The following is a 22,890-nucleotide window of genomic DNA, read 5'->3' as shown; positions in this document are numbered from 1 at the left end:
AGTGGTTCTCTCATAATATTCACCTTCTACAGCCTTGTCTTAGACCAGTGGTTCTCTCATAATATTCACCTTCTACAGCCTTGTCTTAGACCAGTGGTTCTCAAAATGACTTTGTTTATGTCTGAGTCAGAGTGTCGTGGTCGACGGTCGTGTTCCAATTTTAATATAGGAGGTTCGTCCTATACCGACATGCCCAAAGTGGGAATGCATGCCGGTCTGAAAGTGGTTCAGTTATCTCCCCACCTACAGTATATAGAAGTATGTAGCAAAAAAAAAAAAAAAAGGATCTTGCCTTATCCACAGTCGATAAATGTCGAATACGTATCAATTTGGGGACGTGAACGTCTTTGAGAAGCACTGTCTTCAACATCTACAGAACTTCATCCATCAGAACACACATCCATGGATCGCTTCGTTAATCAGCCTGTCAGTACAGGCTGCTGTTCCCCCATCCATCTTGGCTCCATGCAGCGACGTTCACCCATCATTTAGTCATCAATCCATCCATCCATCCATCCATCCACACATTCCACAGATCCACCCATAAAGAATGATCCATACGGCCGTCAATGATCGACTGATCCCCTCGATCAATTGTCCGATCCATTCATCTCTAGGAATCACGATAAACAGTAAATCACTGTAGCCGTTAATCTAGCACACCACCAGTCTGGTTGAGTGCTTTTTCTTTAAGAGAGAGTGAAAGAGCGAGCGAGTGCAAGAGAGAGAGAGACAGACAGACAGTCGGTGAGAGAGAGATGTTAAAGGGAGTATACATACGAGTAGAGACCAGGTGAGAGAGAGAAATGGTAAAGGGAATAACAGACTAGGTGAGAGAGAGATGGTAAAATCACACACCGTTGAATAGCGGTGGCAAGAGCAGAGTTTCAGAACACCACAGAGTCCAAATGTTTTAATTTTTAGAAGAACACGTGCTTGATAAAAGGAGAGACACGAGTCACTATAGGATTGTTCTTCTTACTAACCCTAGCGTGGTCGTGTGTGATTGTGTGTGTGTGTGTGTGTATATATATGTGTAGGCTATAAATAGCAGAATCTCACAGCTACATCTGCTATTTCTACATTTTTTCTTTCCCCACGATATGGAGGCTGGAGCTTAAGTGGTTAATGATGTAAATAGCAGGTGGGAGGCATCAGCCTCATGCTGAAAATACAAAGCAAAAAAATAATAGATGTATTTGCTCGGCAGAGGAACTGAAGTGTTTGTGTGTACACAAAGCAACACAGATGACAAATGAATGGAACAGACCAGAGAGGAAGTGACACAAACGTTTGTTTTCTGGAGGATTAGCCACGTCTTCCTAAAACTTTTCTTTTTAGTGTAGAGGAGGCGTCTTGACAGAGCTGGGCTTGTTTTGACAGAGCCATGCTCTGGACTGGGCTCTAAAAATACACACACAGGAGAAAAGTGTGTGAGAAAAGGCTAGAGAGTGCGTGTGCAGTGTGCACGGGCGCGTATGTGTGTGCTGAAAAAAAGGGATTATAAAAATAGACAGATATGTACGTGTGAAATGTGTAAATGAAATATGGGTATTGGACCAAGTAGAGACAACCGTCGATAGACAATGAAAAAAATAGAAGAAAGGTGAGAGAGACAGGAGTAGAGAGAAAGAGACATAGAGGGATAGACAGAGGAGTAGAGAGAAAGAGAATAGGAGAAGGAGAGGGAAGCAGGCTGCTCAGGGAATCCAGTTTCACAACATGAATTTTTGAAGGACTGGAGATGAGCAAAGAGGAGAGAACGGGAGACAGAGGCAAGGAGAGAGGAGCTGAGAGCCACAGGGGGGGGGGGGGGGGGGGAGAACAGATGATGATTGAAGAGGATGGAGGGAGAGGAAGTGGGTGGAGGAGAGGGGTGTTGTTGACTCATGGTACACTGCACGCATCTTCTATTCTGCACTGTATCACACCCAGGCTCACCTGCATCATGCACGCACGCACACACACGGACGCACGCACATACACACACTAAAGTAGACATGTTTTGTAGCCTTGGCTTTTCGGATTATCCACTTACACCCCAGAATCTGTATTCTGGGAAAACCTTCACAGAAAAAAGCGGGAACAGAGAAGATACTAGTATAAAGCCCAGAGGGACCTCATCATTATGCTGTGCTAATAATTTATGCAATATTGAGGCCGTTCAGTGTTTGGAAATCATAATTTCACACACATATTTATATGGTAGTCTTTTCCTAAACATACCTCGGTGGCTGTTGGATGGTATAGAAAGGAACAGTGTTGGGCAGTAACAAGTTACTTTTAAAATTACTGTATTATTTAATCTAGTAACGAGTAGTTACTAGTAACGAGTAGAAGGCAAAGCTCTCTGTCTACCGAGCAATCTTCGTTCCTCCAAAATTTGTTTTCTTCGACAGGTGGCTGGCACCCCCCTTAGAGATAGGGCGTCTCCCTAGGGAGGTCCTCGAGGCACATCCCACTGGGAGGAGACCCCGGGGCAGACCAAGGCCAAAGATTGTCTATTTTATGAAGATGCACAAACTTCATTCGAGCCACTAGAGGCGCAATAGACAAATCCTACAAATGGTCTCCTAAGTAGGCATGGTTTGCTCGTCCCCTCAAATCTCGCGATAGTTTGTTGCTGGGATAAAGAAAGGTTGATAACAAAGTAGATTTATCCTGATTTGTCTCGTTAAAAGAAGCCATTTTAGTATGAATATCATGGAAATATTGTGTGCCTTGTGATGATTGGGTCCAGTATTTAGTTCAGTGACCATTTGATCCAAATACATACCGGTATACATTTTGGGGGTGCTTGGCACGAAAAAGTTTGAGAACCACACTGTTGTACATGTTTCAAACTGACAACAATAACGGGTCTACTTCCCGTCTTCTTGTGCTTCTTGTCCAGTCTGTGTCTATTTCCATCCACATTGGGGCGCCCGGGAAGGCCAGTTCTAATGGATGTCAGCAGGGAAGGGACTTAGACCTCACTTTAGAACACTCAGAAGGAACAGCTGGTGGTAGAGTGGAGTCTGGAACGCCCGAGGGGGACACACTGATTGTGTCCACAGGGAACAGAGTGAGGAAGTGTTGAAAGGACATTATTATATATATATATATATATATATATATATATATATAGGGGGCTCCATCTTGCGGCAGGGGCCCTTTTTCCTTAACTTGGGGATTTAGTATTATGTGAGAGGTGTGGCCCCGTAAAATGTGTTATCTTGTGCCACAGCTTAAGTCCCTAAAACACCTCCATTACCCCTTACATTATGCATAGGTTTGGGCATTACAAAACCAATCACTGTGCCACGTGCCATTGCCTTTAAGAGATCCATTATCCATTTAACATTATGCCCAGTGATTTACACTATGGCCCATGGCCATGGAAGCCTTGAAATATAGCCTATATAGACACACCTCCACCCGCAAAATATAGGAGTCTGCTAAATGAATAGTGGGTTGTGTGGCCGCAAGATAACGTTTACGCATAGTGGAAGCTCCTAAATGCGTAATTCACGGAAAATGTTTATTACTTAAAGCTAAGCATAAAGCATGGCATAAGATGAAGCCCAGGGTGTCCAAAGGGACAGGCAGAGGACTGTCTTTGTCTTTGGAAAGAAAGAGGAAAGAGGAAAAATGCGATCTAAACTAGAGCCCGTCAGATTACAATTTCCGAGACCCCTAGACTACAGATTGCCAATGTATTTTGAGAGAGAGAGAGAGAGAGAGAGAGAAATCAATTCTAATCCATTTGAAAAACCTTAAAAAAATAGAAAATTGCGACACGCTGTGAACATGTTGATCTGCTATTATATTTCTGAAAACTTTTGAAACTCAAAATAGGGACACCAGGGCTGCGTACGGATATAGTGCACTGAGTGCACTGTGCAATACAAACTAATATGTGTGTGCATATCCCAACGCACCCCAGGTTGAATGTGGCTAAAATTGGAGCATTTACTTGACTACAAAAAAAGGTCAAATAATAATGTCCAATATAGCTGTCAGACTCTAATCTAAAATCCTACACTTTCAACACTGTAACTGTGTGTTCAGACAGTGAACTGGAGTCCAGAAAGAAAATGATATCAGAAGGAAGGCTATTACAGTAAAAGAAGATGTACTAGAAATTCTCCCCAGGGATTTCCTTGGATTGCTGCTGTCACATATTAAGTAATGCAACGGGCCAGGACTCTATTGGGGAAAAGCAGCCGAGTCAGCAGTGTTTCAGTTAATGGGAACATGCATGGGAACGTCTTGCTTGCAGGAAACACATGGAAAGAGTTTTGACCGCTCACCACCACATCTATCTACTGTATAGTCTGTGTGTCTCTGGCCACCCATTACATGACTGTAGCAGTCAGCAGACATTATCTGTTACATAATGTGATGCTGAACTTTGGTAGAGACTTTGGGTTGGGTTGGGCTGGGTCTGGCCACGATACAAACCTCAAGTCACAATCATGTTTATCGGTTGAATGAGGAATCGTGATTTTATTTTTGTATCTCTCCATTCGCTCTTTGCCTGACAAAGCACGTCTTAAAATCACACTTCTATTACAAAAACAAATGCAAACAAACCTCTAGTGAGTCTAGTACATTGTATGTGCCATGGGTGAGGAGGGATGAGGAATCATGCTTTCTTTCATCTCGACATTCGCTTTCTTTGCTTGGCAAAAACAGACAAACAAATGCAAATGAAGCAGATGGCTCTATATTCTAATGTAATCCTACCCTGTGCCCTCCTGAATCACAGAATGCAATGGGTCTCACGTTTCAGTGCAACACCAAATCTTCCAAATTTCAAAGGGTGATTAAGATGACAGGGGAAGGAAATTAATTGGAAATGAAGGCACAGAGTGAGTTCAGCTCACACCCAACAAGAGAAGCTTACCGTGCCAACTGTCAAGCTGCCAGGTACTGTATATATAGTATCACTTTAACCCTTTAAAACGGGGCGGTTGGTGGAGGACTAATGTTATTAGTGCTGGCTGCAAACCGCTGCTCAGTCAGGGCGATTCTTTTCCTATAACTCCAATAAGTTCATACAGTATATCGTTTTAGAGGTAGGTAATCAATGACGTTATGGAGTTGAGTCATTTGAGGCTATACTGAGTCATCGAATCTTACTTAAAGGGATAGTTGAGATGAGTTGAAAAATTAAAAAAATATCTATCGATTGCTCACCACATGGAGACTTGAATTCATGGATATTGTTTTTGTCACATTCCTAAACCGATAATTTGATGACCAGCAGTGATTCCCTATAGACACAGAGACCAGCAGCTCACAGAATGGAGAAGATAATAGCATGTTGACTTGAGCAGACAATGCTGTCGGGGGGGCTGGGGAGAATGAGAGAACACCCCAGGGCTCTGCTTGCTGCATATGCACATAAGTGGGAGTCATGTGTGCGTGTGAAAAGGGAGCAGGATGTGTGACTGTGGGTGTTTGTGTGCGCGCGTCTCGTCTGTAGTACTGTAGGTACCAATGTCTCTCTAGAGAGGCTGTTGTTTTCTTCTACAAATACTAACACTCCCTGGGAAACGTACTTTAAAGCACCAAACTAAACACTAACTCATTCACAACCCAAAACGCCATCTAGACCTACAGATAAGTCTGTGGACATGTATGTTCAATGAATGGGCTAAAACTGTTATGGGTGGAAACGGTTTGAAAATGTAGAAATGTACTATAACTGCATTGCAGAAGCAATTCAAAGATGTTTGGGGTTGTCCTTTACATTGTGGATGGTGGTGTGATTTATGTTTCAAAGCAGTGGGTGTACAGTAGGTTTGTCAGCTGTTATAGCCCATACGATACATTCACCTTTCAGCGGATGTCTGTCTACGTGAGATGAAGCTTTTATTTACCTAGGGCAGTTTTACAAATTACTCTCAGACAGACACACACACACACACAGTCACACACACACACACACACACACACACACACACGCACGCGCGCGCACACCAAACTAAATCCACGATGGGCGAAGCCTAGCCTGTTGAGCGTCTAAACGGAAGTGCTGGAACTTTACGGACGTATCGCACACACAGGGAAGTTGAGGCTCTACAGATCTGTTTACATTCTGCGTGCATAAAACCCATGTTGTGATTAGTGGAAAAATACATTACATTACTTGTACGCCCTATAGATATGCTGTACATCAGGTCTTTACTGGAGATGAGAGAAGGCTGAGAGGGAGGCTAAACTCAAGCATTCCAAACTGGGGTGCTTGTAATGAATCCAGTAAGACATGGAACGCATATGCAGTTTTTAACCACTTTAACCATTATATTTATATTTTAGCTATTGGAAAATAGCAGATATACAAGCTCATTTGTTTTTATTGTGAAAATGAGTGCAATCTTTGAATATATTCAAATCTTTGCTTCTGGGGGGTCCCTGGAACAAAATATTTTACAATGGGGTCGGTGCATCCAAATATTGTTTTTAGAAGACATTTGTAGAATCGGCCTCAGGCCTAAATGGGTTAAAAGGGTTGACAACCACTCGTATAGCTATTGCATATCAACCAAAGCATAGCACACGTAAAACATCCAGTCAGTGGTTTTACCTGCGGCGAGTTCATTCCCGGGTGCTTCGTCCTCCGTCCCGGCCTAGGCGGGCAGGTGTTTCCAGGTGCTGACGAATGCGGTGGGGATCAGGGAGTAAGGCACGGTGGTGATGGAGTTCCAGCTGTCGGAGGTGGGGTCGTAGCAGTCCAGCGTTTTGCACCGCTGCGTGCCGAAGTAGCCCCCCACCACGTACAGCTTGTTGCCGGAGGCCACGGCGTGGCAGCTCATCCGCTTGGACGTCATGTCGCCCACGCGCGTCCACTGGTTGGCGTCGCAGTCGAAGCGGTAGGCCGAGGCGGCGGTGAACTCTGTGTCGCCGCCCATGATGAAGATCTGGCTGCCGAGGACGGCGGCCGCCGTGTAGCGCCACGGCTGCGGGCACTCTGCGGCGATGTTCCAGCGGTTAGCCACCGGGTCGTAACACTGCACCTGTGCAGGGAGGACGGAGGACGGCTGCTTTTGTTAGCTGGGGGTTTAGAACAGTGACAACAACACGGAGCGAGCGGCAACGGAAGTTAATGTTATGAGCTAACTGGAGCAAGAGGAAAGCCATAACAAAACACAGTGAGTGAACCAACAAAAGAACGTCGGAAACGAATGAAAACAACGCTACAAGAGCTTGTTGCACCTGGCAGTTATTATGTCAGTCTTGTATTTATTGAGTTATAAGGCATGAATTAGAGTAGACTCAGAGCATACAGACAATTGCAGACCACTCTTCTTTGTCATTGACATAGAAGTGTCCCATAGACACACATGCTCAATAGGAATATGACTGATGACTCCACTCACCTTGGAAGCCTTGTCTCTGTGTATGGTGGTACCTCCGAACACAAAGAGTTTTAGTTTGGCACTGACCACAGCTGCATTACTGACTCCATCTCGTAGAGGGGCCATCATGGTCCATTTATTACTCAGAGGATCATACCGTTCCACCTATAGGACAAACAAGGATATAGTAGTTCTTCAGCATAGGGAAGAAACAAAACAAAAATGTAGGACTTAAGTCATTTATCAGTAGGCAAATACTTGTTACTCCTATTTATTAAATGGCAAATCTACTAGCTCACAATCTGTTCCAACGTGATTTGTTGTGAGCTTATACATCGGCTATTTTAGAAAATTATATATATATATAATTATTTTGAAAAAGCATTGATTTTGTTCCCAACAATGATTTCTTTTTTGGGTAAATCGTTTTGAAATAATAAAGATTAAAAAGCAAATCAAATAAACAATCAAAAGTATATTTACTCGATAAAATAAAATACCCGTAGAAATGTGTCCCAATGCGACCCAGTGTTTTGGGAAATCGTGGTCAAGGACCGGGATCGGCATCGGACCCATAAAACCCGGCATGGGTAATTAGGGTTTAGATGATGTGTTTCGTACCTGCTTCAAGGAGACGGATGGCGAGGCAGGGAACACCCCGGCTATAGCTGTGTGACCTCCCACCACGTACAGGCTGTTCTCCAGCTCTGCTGACCCGTGACCAAACCTGACACACACACAGCACAGCAGGGACAAGAGGGACATTAACCAGGGGAAACACCAAACCTGACACACACACAGCACAGCAGGGACAAGAGGGACATTAACCAGGGGAAACACCAAACCTGACACACACACACAGCACAGCGGGGACATTCAGAGGGACATTAACCAGGGGAAACACCAAACCTGACACACACACAGCACAGCGGGGACAAGAGGGACATTAACCAGGGGAAACACCAAACCTGACACACACACAGCACAGCGGGGACAAGAGGGACATTAACCGAGGGAAACACCAAACCTGACACACACACACAGCACAGCAGGGACAAGAGGGACATTAACCGAGGGAAACACCAAACCTGACACACACACAGCACAGCGGGGACATTCAGAGGGACATTAACCGAGGGAAACGCCAAACCCATGGGCACTCTGCCAAAGCCCAGTAGCTGCCGCGATTGAGCGCTGAAATGCGATAAATGTACTGAAATGCAACGAGTTGTTGATTGATACATGGCACCCTGCAACCTATACCACTGATGTCTTTACCTGGCTATAAGCATGGGGGCTCCCTTGGACCACTCCTCTAAGAACCACTGATGTCTTTACCTGGCTATGAGCATGGGGGCTCCCTTGGACCACTCCTCTATGAACCACTGATGTCTTTACCTGGCTATGAGCATGGGGGCTCCCTTGGACCACTCCTCTATGAACCACTGATGTCTTTACCTGGCTATGAGCATGGGGGCTCCCTTGGACCACTCCTCGTGGACTGTGTCGTAGATCCATACGTCTTTGGACACTCCGTTTTCGGACCCCCGTCCCCCCGTCACGTAGACCTTACAGCCGATGGCACAGGCACTGAACTCCTTCCTGGGGCTGGGCAGGTCCGCCTTGGGGATGATCTCCTTGGCTTTATGATCTACCTACAAACACCACACCACACATTTCACTTTTTACTTATTTTCCTTATATAATCTTTCACTGGTATATTTTTTTGAGGGGCGCTAGCCCATCCAATGCATGGCTTTCCGCAATTATCTCATAGGCCAGCCAAGTCTATGGAATTTTAATGTTTGTTTAGGGCAGTAAATGATAATGTGAGACATCATCTGGCCCTCATTTCATGAGTGTGATTTAAAAATAAATAAACAAAATTGATAAAGATAGAACTATGTACTGCGACATCCGAGTCATAAATCAGTGCGCAGTGTTCAGTTTGCTGAAGCAGTTCTGCTGTCCTGCAAAATAACTCTTGAACCGAACCATCCTACCCATGTTTGTCTTTCTGTTGTTAGTGTGTCAGTCTGCCTCGTTGATGCAACTGCTGTTGACCAACCTACTTTATACTGTGCTCTCTGCCAGGGATGGGACGATAAGCATTATTATCCTTTATCGTGTGTATGTACCTGGTAAATCTTGTCACACATGAAGGTCTGTCCTCCCAGGATCAGCAGGGTGTGTCCTGCCTTGCGAGGTCTGGCACAGGGACTGGTCACCACGCCGTCGTTCTGAAGGATCTTCTTCTTGCACTGCATGGCTTCCTCCACGATTAACCTGCACAGGAGAATGAGCTTGACCCATTAAGACCTGAGACCAGATTCGCAGTGAAAGAATATAATTATATTCAAAGATTTGTGACACAGACGCTTTCCCGGTTTGAATGAGTTAAACATGTCCCGGGTTTACGTTGCTAACATTTCCGTTTCATATTGAACAATTAAGGTTGTCATTATGAAGCTCCTACACTATATAAGTATAAGCAGAGTTGTATATCTTTGTCTAAATGTTACAATGTCCTCAATTTACTTGGCTTTGACTCACTCACTACTACTTACATGTTCTAAGCAAAATCAGAAATTATAATTGTACTTTTGAGTTGATCATTTTAATATTTCAATTTATTGAAATAGATATTAATTAAACTGCATTCAAATGTAATCCTAAAAAAAGGCCCTACATTGGCCTCAGTCTCCTATACCGGACACCAAATTATTAGTTTAGCAATGCGTCAAAACGCTGGGCAGCTGGCTCCTCAGGCTCAGCACTCCATGTTTGGAAATCTATCAAAGATCAAAAGGAGCCCGGCCAGGTGGTATCTGGGTTACCTGTTATGTCTACAAACTCACTGGCCTTGAGACCAGGTGATGGAAAATAGGCCATGCTCAAACACACATACGTACATGCATGTACTGTATGGAAAAACACACACACACACACACACACACACACACACACGGTGGAAAGTAACTATAGGCCAAACATTTACTCAAGTCCACCTTTACACAAGTCCAATAGTCAGTACTTTTACTTCTAGTCCACTCATCTCAGAAACTCTTTTACACATACACCTTGATTTGGATGAATTTTCAAAAGCTTTTTAGACATGTTACACATGTGAAATGAGACATTCTGCACAATGAGTAGTTTTTGATACTAATACTTTTGTATTTTACTAAAGTTAATTTTTGGATTCCGGGAATTTTACTTTTTTACTTACAGTATTGATACTCTTAAGTTAAAAAATAAGATTACTTTTTCCACCACTGACGCACGCACACACATACACACCCGCATGCATGCAAGCATGCATGCCTGCACACACACACACACACACACACACACACACACACACACACACACACACACACACACACACACACACACACACACACACGTGTTCCGGTACCTGCTCCTCCTGTCAGCCATGACCAGCTCCTCACAGGCCACAGCCTCCAGTAAACACTCTGAGGGCAGCAGTGCCAGTCTGATGCCACGCAGCAGGTCGGGCAGATGGTGGCGCCTGCCCTCCAAGTCGTAGCGGACCCAGCGCATCACCGAGTTGAACACCACCTGGTGCACAAACAACACTCATTTATTAACATTAGGTTAAACGTCATTTATGTTTAAACCCATTAAAACCGGGAAAGCATCTGTCATTTTAGATTTGAGTTATACATATAGCTATACTTTACTGAATGGCCCATAACTAAAGAAAAGATGATCGCGGTTACATTTATTTTCCGGGTGAAAGAAAAGACGATCGTCCGTCACTGCACACAGCGTTTATTTTATTTATTTTGTACATCCGGTTCACGTCTCGTGTCCCGGTGGGCCTTCAAATGAAGGGTCTGGAAAAACACTGGCAGTGGCGGAATAATTCGTTAATTATACCTGGCAGTTGATGTGTAATGTTGAAAGTGTAAATATCTGACCATTCATCTCATAACTTGTTAAGAGTGGTAGAGGATAAAGATGAAGAAAGGTAGAGACAAAGGGAATAAGACAGGAAGGTAAGGAGTGTGTAGTGACAAAGGGAATAAGAAAGGAAGGTAAGGAGTGTAGGGATGAAGGGGATAAGTAAGTAAGGTAAGGAGTGTAGGGATGAAGGGGATAAGTAAGTAAGGTAGTGACAAAGGGAATAAGACAGGAAGGTAGGGACAAAGGGAATAAGACAGGAAGGTAGGGACAAAGGGAATAAGACAGGAAGGTAGGGACAAAGGGAATAAGACAGGAAGGTAGGGACAAAGGGAATAAGACAGGAAGGTAGGGACAAAGGGAATAAGACAGGAAGGTAGGGACAAAGGGAATAAGACAGGAAGGTAGGGACAAAGGGAACAAGACAGGAAGGTAGGGACAAAGGGAACAAGACAGGAAGGTAGGGACAAAGGGAACAAGACAGGAAGGTAGGGACAAAGGGAATAAGACAGGAAGGTAGGGACAAAGGGAACAAGACAGGAAGGTAGGGACAAAGGGAACAAGACAGGAAGGTAGGGACAAAGGGAATAAGACAGGAAGGTAGGGACAAAGGGAACAAGACAGGAAGGTAGGGACAAAGGGAATAAGACAGGAAGGTAGCGACAAAGGCAGGTATTGTAAGAAAAATAAGGTTCCTCACCTGCTCATCTTCTATCTCCAGCTCATCGCTTAGTACCAGTTCCAGCAGTTTGTCTTTAGAGAGACTGTAGAAATCCTCTGTTTCTCTAACCTGGGTGACAACATGTAGAGCATTAGAGGTTATTAGAACCCAGGACCACTGAAACCCTGTCTATACCTCTACGCCAAATCCCCCCAAAATATCTATTCAAGGGGGAAATGGTCCACCAAAAATAGGGATGTTAAGGTTGAAGTAGTGGTTAAACCCTAGCCATGAATAGATGCACATGGAAGGGAGGATTAGGAGAGGATTGAAATAAGAAGGCACTGATTGTGCAAAAGGAGCACTCACTATGGAGTGGCTATAGTGCGCTAATATTTTGTATAGTTGTGTGCAGGGATGTCCCGTTTTCGTTTCAGATCCGATACCTCAATTTCTGTGTTAGCCGATACTGAATACCGATACCAGTGTTGTGATCTCATTTACCAATACAGTATCGGGACATCTCTAGTTGTGTGTATCTTCAACATGACATCATCAGTATCAGTGATTTGCTGCCTCTTTAGTCATTTTACAATCCCAAATGAATTATATAAGACAATGGACCAAAATAGTAAATACTGGATCCCTTTTAAGCTATATTACTAGGGTTAAAAGGGAGAGCCCCAACAGAAGCAGCAGCCGTAAGCATGCCTCTCATTCTGGGTGCTCTTGGCATACAGTATGACTTAAGAACTCAAGCTCAATCTAATTACATTGCCTCTCTGCTTGTATGATGTCATCTTTAAGATTAGATATATTACATACGCAATTAATTAAACACATTTCACTGTACTTGGAATGCGCAGGGAAAAGTGCAGCCCTCAGCGTTTAGGTCAATCCAGTCACAGTGCCCCTTATTATTATTAAAAGTGGGGAACGGTCTGCAAAGATTTAAAAAAAGAAAGAAAGAAAAAGAACACAGAACCGTAAATTTCTCTTCAAAGCTGAGTTATGGTGTTGTTTTTTATTTATTTATACATCGCTTGCCTTTACTATGCCAGTAATGTAATTTAATATTCCGTGTTGGACAACGGCCGCGTAGCTTTTCCTGTTTTATGTTTGCAATGAAAATCAGTCACTCAGCCCCGTTTTGTCTGAAATGCATTTCTGACGTTCACTTTCTAATTTTCCCTAACGCACTGTGTCACTTCTGTCATGGTTCTCGGGTCAGACATCTCCCTCATATCATGTGTGTAGTCTCTCTCTAGAGACTACACACATCCTAAATGTTTACCGTTTCGTAGTGCACTAGAGACTACACACATCCTAAATGTTTAGTGTTTCGTAGTGCACTAGAGACTAGTACACACATCCTAAATGTTTAGTGTTTCGTAGTGCACTAGAGACTACACACATCCTAAATGTTTAGTGTTTCGTAGTGCACTAGAGACTACACACATCCTAAATGTTTAGTGTTTCGTAGTGCACTAGAGACTACACACATCCTAAATGTTTAGTGTTTCGTAGTGCACTAGAGACTGCACACATCCTAAATGTTTAGTGTTTCGTAGTGCACTAGAGACTACACACATCCTAAATGTTTAGTGTTTCGTAGTGCACTAGAGACTACACACATCCTAAATGTTTAGTGTTTCGTAGTGCAATAGAGACTACACACATCCTAAATGTTTAGTGTTTCGTAGTGCACTAGAGACTACACACATCCTAAATGTTTAGTGTTTCGTAGTGCACTAGAGACATCCTAAATGTTTACCGTTTCGTAGTGCACTAGACACATCCGCCATGACAGCTCGTAGAGCCTTTTACACTGATGGGCGTCCGACAGCAGCATCATTCCTAGACAGTTGGACGAGTGGAGGTTCTTCTCCAGGAACTCTGCGGCGGCGTCTCTGATGTCGTGGAACTGCAGCATGTCCCCCGCCTCCAGTAACGACTCGGCGTTCTCCTCGTTGATGATGACTCGGGAGGAATATGCAAAGTCCAGCAGGAGCTCCAACACCTGTGAGAAGGGGGGGATTAGTTATCAAAGCGTAAAAGTTGATCCGATTGCCGGTTGACAAGAACGATATGCCCATACTGTACAGTGTACAGGCATGTATGGACCCGGTTTACCAGTATTATGGGCATTCCATATACAGGCGTATACCGATGACATCAGGGTACTCCATATAAAAATAACACATGCAGATAAGATACACTGTTACTATTACGGCTACGGGAGCCACGGGTATTGCATAAACAGGTGAGCACAGGTGATGCATTCCCAACTAGCATCATTCCTGACTTACATGGTCCCTGAGTAGGTCGGTACCTATCTCTTGATCATAGAAAGCTAATATAACATACAATGCGTCCATGCTAGTAGTCAAATTTGCCATCTGGAACAATGTTATCAATGATTATTAAATGTCTTGATGGAATGCCTGGTTCTGATTGGTCTATCGCTGAATTCAGCGGTGTGTTATTTCTGGATAAGGATAATGACCATGAGGCGTATCTACAATAAGGCGAGGACAGGCCTGTCCAAATCCATTTCTGCCTGGCCAAAATCAATACAATGAGAAAAAAGAGAGGACAAAAACAAGACCTGAGAACTATTAGTGGACAGCTGATTGGCCGTTGCGGTAGAGCGCGACCCTCAATCACCCATTGGAATGTAAATGCATGCCTTTCAGCCTTTGTATCCTACTCGTCTGGCAGGTATATCTCTTTGAAAACCTTTAGTGCTGCTGATTATGCGTGGGGGGGACGACAATTAACCTAACACAGCTTGCCTGCCAGAAATGTAATTACTGGAAACTCTACTGATAATGACCGATCAGCTATATAACAGACCACTGTCTAATCAAAGCCTCAGAGCACCTGTCTGCGCTGCAAGATGTTGTGCCGTATGCAACATGACAGCCATGTAAACAAACACACAACTAAACGTTGCTCTCAAGAATGTTCTTGAAAACATTTGAAGCAAGAAATGCACAATGCAGTAACCGAAAATGTATTTTATTCGATCAACACTTCCTTGTTTTCCGGGGGGGGGGTTCCAGGGCGTCCCCAGCTAAAGTAGTTAATACAGTTTCGTAATACTTTTAACCACTTTATCCATGTATACGTTGGCTGTTCAAAAATAGCAGATCTACAAGCTTACAGCGTGTCACTTTGTGCTGTGCTGCGAGCTTGTACATCTTTTTTCTATTTTTGAAAGCCTTTGAAAAATATTGAAAATGTTAAATACATTTTTCTTTTTGCTTTTTTTTTTCTTGTGTGGTTTTCTGGGGGCATTTCATTGCCATGACAACGTCAACTATGACAGGCCATGGTGGTGTATCTCATGAGCATCTAGCAATACGAGGGAGAAGCAGCGAACACACAGGCCATTACATAAAGCCTTTTTATTGCAGGTGTAGACTAACGTTTCGATTATTACATCTTCATTTATAGACGATGAGTGATGAAGGCGATGAAGATGTAATAATCGAAACGTTAGTTTGCAGCACCTACAATAAAAAGGCTTTAATGGCCTGTGTGCTCCACTACCTGCTCTTGTCATTCGTAGACTGTCAGCTTTAGGAGCAGACACACCACACACTTGCCCCTGGACAGGGATTCTAACAAGCTATAGCATATTTACTATAGACTGATGAGCATTACACTAGCTTCTCAAAAGCTCACGATTTAATTTATTAGGTTGTATGACAAGTCGGTATCATATGTAGATAAATATAATACTACACAACTGAAAGATACTATTTACTAAGCACCTGGGAGGATGTGGACAGAGAAAGTGGACCAAGAAAGGGGAGGAGCCAAAACAAAGGAGAAAATATATACATTTTATTTTTTAATCGAATGGGTTTTGTCTGTCTTAATGAATCGTGTGATAATACCTAACAGAATCGTCATGGAAAGAGGCTTTCTCACACATACTGTATGGCCTATATGGGGGGAGTTGTGTCATGATCCAAGGAATCCAGGGGGAAAAACTTGAATGACCCACGGTTCAAGAGTTATAGGCCAAAACATGCATCGACCTGCTATTGTGCCACCATGAGGCAATTTGGAGACTGTTGGAGTGGGTGGGTTCTTCCTTGGCCCACTGGGAGTGTGATGCAATGTTTCATGCTGTGATCACTGCAGCAGTGCAGAAACTGCAGACATACACACATGTGCACGGACAGACAGGGGAGAGAACTAAGATAATCTTCAGCTGTGCTGGCAGAGATAGTAATTGTTCATTTTTAAAGCCAAATTATATATAATATAATAATATTATTGCAAACAATGTTAACAGTGATGGCATATGAGAGATGTGCATAATAAATCCGTTTTGTGTTTTTAGTGTAAGTATTCCAATGGTGGAGCAATGACAGAAATATTAGCTTGGCATTTATGTCAAACGTTTTAGAAACATTTTAGACCTTTCAGTCATTTTATAAGATAGAAATCCAATGGAAAGTTACTGCTCATTGTTGGGATTTCTAAGAAAGCAAAGCAGAGCAGAGTGCGTTCAGCATTTCTAAACCCAGAGAAATGACTTGCATCATGGATGAAGATGACTAGTCTGTCAATAAAAACATTTCAGCAAAAGAGCTTCTTAACAGGATGGAAATGTTTTTATGGCCACAGAGGAAATGTTATGTTCTTGAGCATTAGGATAATGCTTTAGATGAATTATGCCTCTACAATCAATTGACATCATACAAACACTCTCTTGCTCCTATGTTTTTGTGAATGGGTGTATGTGAATGACTGTATTAAAGAAAAAAAGTTAGCGCTGTCCTATAGGTCAATAAATGTTTAGGGTGAACTTTAATGTCTCACGAGTCAAGGCATACTTGACAATATGTTGACCCTTTTCCAAAGAATACCCGAATTTGGGAATAATGATTTGACTATTTCTTAGCCGATGTTACTGTTAAGAAGCAACTTTCATTGTTGGCTTACCTACTGTATCAGAACACAAGCAGGTTTCAAGTCTCTGCAAGTTTCACTATATATTTGAATCCTGAAAGTAACGGCTATGGATATGAGGTTTCCACCTGACAGAGACAATATGGAGATCCCTGTGTGTGCAGGCATCATAAACTAGCCTCTGAATACTATAACAAGTACCACAGGTATTGCATGACCACCACATAAGGCACATACTGTATGACTTGCATCATTAGGACTAGGAGTTGTAGTTGTAGCAGCATTTACCTCAGGGTGTATGCTGTCTCTGAAGTTAACTTCGCTGTCCAGACTTTCCCTCAGTCCTCCGCTGAACATGGCTTCAAAATACCGACTACATGCTGCTAGGACTGCCCTGGAACAGACAAAGAACACTTACAGTCATTCATCACATTTTAAAGCTGTGGTTCTGAACCTATTCAGGCTAGCATGTGACCCCCCCCCCCCCCTCCCCAAAATAATATAATTTTAACTGAGGGGGGTAGCCCCCACCCTGACAAACACATGAATTGTAGGTTGAGGCATTACATAAAGAAAGAAAGAAAGAGAGAAAAAGAAAGAGAGAAAAAGAAAGAAACATCCTATCACACGATTTGGCACTGGACTCTGTTGAAGGCGTCTCGTTCAGGGGTCATCAATATGTCTGTACACGGTCAAATATGTCCCAATTACTGAACGCCGGTCTCCAGATTTTCAGAGAAACTGATTTACTATAACACAATAGTAGTCCACTAGGACAGCGTTTCTCAAACGTTTTATTTCCATGGAAGGACCCCCATAACTCTGAGAGTGTACCAATGATTTTAATGATTACAGACCTGTAATGGTCAGTGGTGGAAAGTAACTAAATACATTTACTTAAGTACAATTTTGAGGAGTTTGTACTTTACTTGAGAATTTCCAATACTTTCACTTCTACTTAACTACATTTTGGATCCAAATGTTGTACTTTTACTCCACTACATTTATTTTAAAACTTTAGTTACTAGTTACTTTGGAGATTGTAATTTTGATTAGAAAACATCCATTAATCACTCCAGCCCTATATACATTTTGGCCATTTTGAAAATTTGTGAAATGTGAAATGGGACATTCTGCAATATGAGTACTTTTACTTTTAGTACTTTAAGTACATTTTGATGCCGCTACTTTTGTACTTTTACTTGAGTAAATTTTTAATACGGGACTTTTTTTACAAAGTACATCTACATTGCAGTATTTATACTTTTACTTAAGTAAAACATTTGAGTACTTTTTCCACCACTGGTAATGGTCATAGCTCTTTATGTGTTTGTTTACTCATTTTGTATGTGATTCTGCCAAATGGCCACCCCATCCACCCTGGTCTTACCTGTGACAGGGGAAGGAGCGCTCCCCGGCCCACAGCGTCACGTCGGTGAACATGCACTGTTTCCGCAGCGTGTTCAGGTGTGTCAGGACACTGTCGGGGTGCGAGGGCTTGTGGAACAGAGAGATGTTCATAGAACCGGTGCTGGTGCGCGACTTGCGGTTCTCGTGCACGCTCACCGACATGACAGCTTCGCTCGGCACCTCCAGGGAATCACTCGGACTGATCTCGCCCACTAAGAGGAGGAGGGAGAAGAATAGGAAATAACATTAGTTTTTTCTGCATTGTGCAAATATAGGGAGTTGTAGTTGTATAGGACATTCTTAACTCCCAATAAACTAACCTTTTAAAGAGATATTTCACTTTCAAAAAACATTTTTATCATCTACTCAAGGCTTAAGACCCCAGACAGTTTTCAAGTAGCTTGATTCAGTATTTAGATATTTGATACTCATGGTAGTTGCCCTTCCTATACAAACCCATTTTAACTTCATCGAAAACACCCGTCCTTTGTTTCTAGTGACTGATATTGTCCTAATTTGTGAGGAGACTGAGTTTTTTCAATTACTTTTTTCATTAATTTATTTTTGGAAAATGAAACGAATCCATGATAGTTGAGTTTCCTTGACATTTTGAGTTGTAGAGATGCCGTGTCATTTAGCCATGCATGAGACACATTACAAATCTGTTTACATCCTCCGTGAATGAAACCAGTGTTGTGATTGGTCGAAAAAGATCGTTTCCGAGGGAAATACATAAGACTGAGGTGTCGGCAGATTACAACACTGGCGAATATTGGCGAATATTGTTGATTCTTACCTTTTTTCGCACATCGTATCCAAAAAGTAACATGTTTTTTTGTTTTTTTTTGTCAGACTGTGGCCAGTCAACATCCGTCCACATGTACAGTACTGCTCTCGTTAAGGTTGCATTGGGAAAACATGGTACAGGCTGACTAAAAAAGCGATTATGTTTCAACCCCGTTCTTGAACCAGCGAACATCTGCATATGGGCCTTTACCTTTTGGATATGATGACGTGTGGAAATAAATCACCGGCAGGCCTGGAATTTCATCCTTTTAGGGGCAAGGCCACTTAGCCTTTAGTGTGGTCAACTTTTTGAGGGCACAAAGGCAGAGTGCCAGGGCATGAAGGCCATCAATTAAAACAATGATTTTAAGTCCCCGGTCATAATTATTAAAAAAAAAAGAAATTCAAGGTGAACATTGGTTCAGAACAGTGCTTCTTAAATAAATAATCACAGCTTTAAATAACAAAATATAAGTAGCTACTGTTGTAAAATATTGTAAACATGTCTGTACCATGTATTGGGGTCCCAGTCCAGAGATGAAAATCATAATGAAATGGCCTAGGACCCTGTCACCCTAGGCTAATTCATATACATTTAATTTGGGGGTCCTTGAAATTAAAATGGGTGAGGATCACTGGGTTAATCTGAGTTAATTCACAGAAAATACAATGACAGCCTACACAACTTTTGAATGAGGGCTTATTTTGTTTTGAGTGAGTATTTTGTTTTGAGTTGAGTCTGACTGGATAGCTAGATTAGCTACACTAGTAGGCAGCGTGTGGGCTAAATGCCCTCCGTTTACTCTTGTCAGTGCGTGTATGCGTGGCGTGGAGGAGGGAGCGTGCGTGCAATCCGTGCATGCATGCATGCGTGCGTGCGTGTGTGTGTGTGTGTGTGTGTGTGTCATGACGACCAGTTATTACGACTAATTATTAAGGCAAAGTAACGCAAAATAATCAAACCCCATGATCAAACCACTTGGCAAATGGCAACACAACTACAATACAAGTCTGCGCGAGACGTTTGGGGAAGGCAGAGGTAGGCAACCTGCATCTTTGCTCAGATGGTATCTAAGGACACTGGCACAGGTCTTCAGTTCAGACTAACTTCCCCCTTCACCAACATCCCTTACAAACAATTATGAAGAAGAAAACAACACACAACGCAAGCCAAGGGATTGACTTGTGAGACTAAGTGCTTGCCTTGTTTCTATCCTCAGAATAGTGAGACTCGTGAGACTTTATCGTCTGTAGTCGGAGAACTGAACAGTGAACAGAAAAAAAGATCAAAGAGGTGCCCAGAGGAAAAAGAACTGCTTCAATGCTCTCTCTCTGTTCTTTATCAAGCCCCTGTCTCCAGTCTCAGCTCTCTCTGGATCTTCTGTCCTTTCATCTCAAGCCTCAGTCTACCGTCACTCTTCCAGCTAACTTCTTTCCATATCGTCTGTCGGGTGGAAACCTTATATGTCCAAAACTGTTACTTTTCAGGATTCAAATTCAAAAGTAGCAAACAAATAGGGCGGGCGGGCAATGGGCAATATTGGCAGTGGGAGCATGCACTGCACCTGGCTCCATTGGCTAGGCGCCATGCTATAGTATGATCAGGTAGGTTGTTAATGTTGAATACAGAGGTTTCTGTCTTGTCATCTTCTATCACCTCCTAATTAAAATATTTTTTGTTTTCCACCGCTAGACTTTATGCTTGCCTTCTTTATGTTCTTGTCCCTCTCCAATTATGTTTTATTTTTCATCTTCTAATCTTTTCTCCCCCAAAGCTGTAACTGTAACCTGGTGGTAACTTAGCATGTTTTCCCTTGCATCTCTCCCCGTCTTATCTATCTGTCTCCCTCTGAGAACAGAATAGCTGCTGGTTACGTTAGGACACATTATACAGGACTGCTAACCATGAATTATTAATCAGAGAAAAGCTGGAACACATTGAAATAGGATAAAATGGCACAACTTATTTTGGTGGACACTGCAGATGCCAAGTTCTAACTTTGAAGAACATGGTTTAAGTATGATGATTAATACAATAATAGCCTAATCAATAACAAACTGTATTGACTGGTAACCGGAACACTCACTCCCAGCGGTTCTTGTATTTGATTCACTGAGGTTATGTTTAGGAATAAGGTTAGGTTTAGGCATAGTACTGAGGTTACGTTTTTGGAATACGGTTATGGTTTAGGAATAGTTGAGGTTACGTTTAGGAATACCTGCTGGCGACTGTTCTGAGGTCGCCACCTTTAACCCAGGGCGAGTGTGTTTTGGGGCGAGCATTCTTGTATTCTATTGAATTAGACCAGAGCTCACTGGACAAGTGTATTTACTTTATACAACAATCCGTTTGCTTGTGGCTTTCATCCAAATTGTTTATTTTTCAATCATGCTAAAACAAGGAAATGTTGACAACCAGAATGTGTGTGGGTGGGTACTGGGTATGTAACTTTTCTTAACAGATGCAAAGAGTTTTAATTTGACAGCAACGTTTCACATTTCATTTATTTATTCCATCCTTCTGCCAAACGGCTTTCAGTAATTCTCCCATACGGTTCTCTTTTGCAACAGCCACAGTTTGGGGTCCGGGTCATTCAAATTGTGATTCCATGACCATCAAATAGTAGTATAAAAAAGTACAAATTCAGTTTGACTTGATCTCTGTCATGGATGTGAGTTGTGTGTGGGTGTAGACTTGCCTCCGGGTTGATCAGGAGCACCTGTTTAAGAGCTTGAAATGCACAAATGCAGCATTTTAGCATCAAAATATACTTTGAGTACCAAAGTACTATCTATCTATAAATGCACCAAACAAGTCTCTGTACGTGTGTGGATGTGCAATCCACGTAACTCGAGAACCGTTTTCCCCACAGACTTCAAATTTGTCATACGCGTTCCACAGTATACGGGAGTGCAGTGCCCGGCCTTCAGTCGGTGGGATACACCGTTGTCCAGAACCAGCACAAAAGCCTCTGCCCACGCTCTGGACAGGGCCCAGATTAGCCCTGATGACCCCTAGATCTCCATATATGGAGCTGGACTGTTCTGACATAACAATGGTGTTCTGACATCTGTATAGACTCCATATTTTGGTATGCCTGACAAAGAACTCCATATATGGGCATAAAACAAACAAAAATAATACAGACATAGACAGACATAATAACTGGTTGGGGCATTAATTTCCAACTTGCATCGTTCCAAGTAGGCCAGTGCCCAATGGGCACCGCTCTAGTATGTAAATAGAAGATCTACAAGCTGACAACGCATCACATTGTAGATCGGCTTTGTATGATTTTTGAGTGTAGATTTTCGTCTTACACAAACAGAATTTACGTCATATGTGTCTGAGCAAATCGGCTTAGTGTCTATTTTCATTCTACACTAAATTCCCATTGAGAATTAATGGACAATTTTACGCCATAGTGTCTGAGCAAATAGACACGTTACGTCATGATGATGTACGGTGATAAGAGTGCCCCTCACTTCACACGGGTGTGATTTTTTGGGAAAGTCAAGTAAAGGTACCTCAGTACTGTAAAAGTACTGTGCATTGTAAGCACTTATAGGCTTATACCCATGCCAACTTGGTGATGTAAAAATATATCTGTACTTAGGACAGTCAATCTAAGCTAAAAAGGGGCCGGGGCGTGACCCAAAAGAAAAACAGGCATATAGCCACTTGCCCAAATGTGATGACCTCATCACATTTGTGAAGACGGCTATGGGATTTTTAGCCCAAGGAGTGTTTTTTGTGCAAAACTAATGCTTGGAATGGGTTCAGATTCATGAATAACCCCTAGTTTGACATGACAAATCTTTAGTAGATAT

General features: G+C 42.6%; 1 protein-coding gene across 4 annotated transcripts in view; it reads right to left on the bottom strand.

Moving 5' to 3' along the window:
* The window catches only part of enc2 (ectodermal-neural cortex 2), a 51,781-nt gene that overhangs the window by 14,729 nt on the left and 14,162 nt on the right, over positions 1–22,890 (bottom strand). For 3 of the 4 annotated variants that reach the window (XM_080761718.1, XM_080761720.1, XM_080761719.1), the window contains 10 exons: positions 18,254–18,485; positions 17,152–17,257; positions 13,709–13,954; positions 11,974–12,063; positions 10,765–10,928; positions 9,485–9,632; positions 8,805–9,001; positions 7,968–8,073; positions 7,368–7,511; positions 6,575–7,004 (listed from right to left, as the gene is read on the bottom strand). In XM_080761718.1, coding sequence (XP_080617844.1) covers positions 6,618–7,004; positions 7,368–7,511; positions 7,968–8,073; positions 8,805–9,001; positions 9,485–9,632; positions 10,765–10,928; positions 11,974–12,063; positions 13,709–13,954; positions 17,152–17,257; positions 18,254–18,485 — 1,820 coding nt within the window. In that variant the 3' untranslated portion in view covers positions 6,575–6,617. Of the gene's footprint in view, positions 1–6,574; positions 7,005–7,367; positions 7,512–7,967; positions 8,074–8,804; positions 9,002–9,484; positions 9,633–10,764; positions 10,929–11,973; positions 12,064–13,708; positions 13,955–17,151; positions 17,258–18,253; positions 18,486–22,890 lie in introns of those variants that run through there. The other variant, XM_080761721.1, reaches the window with a different exon arrangement.

This window comes from Protomyctophum bolini (genome assembly GCF_963924005.1).
Source record: "Protomyctophum bolini genome assembly, chromosome: 4".
Taxonomy (NCBI): domain Eukaryota; kingdom Metazoa; phylum Chordata; class Actinopteri; order Myctophiformes; family Myctophidae; genus Protomyctophum; species Protomyctophum bolini.
This window is presented reverse-complemented; position numbering and strand designations above follow the sequence as displayed.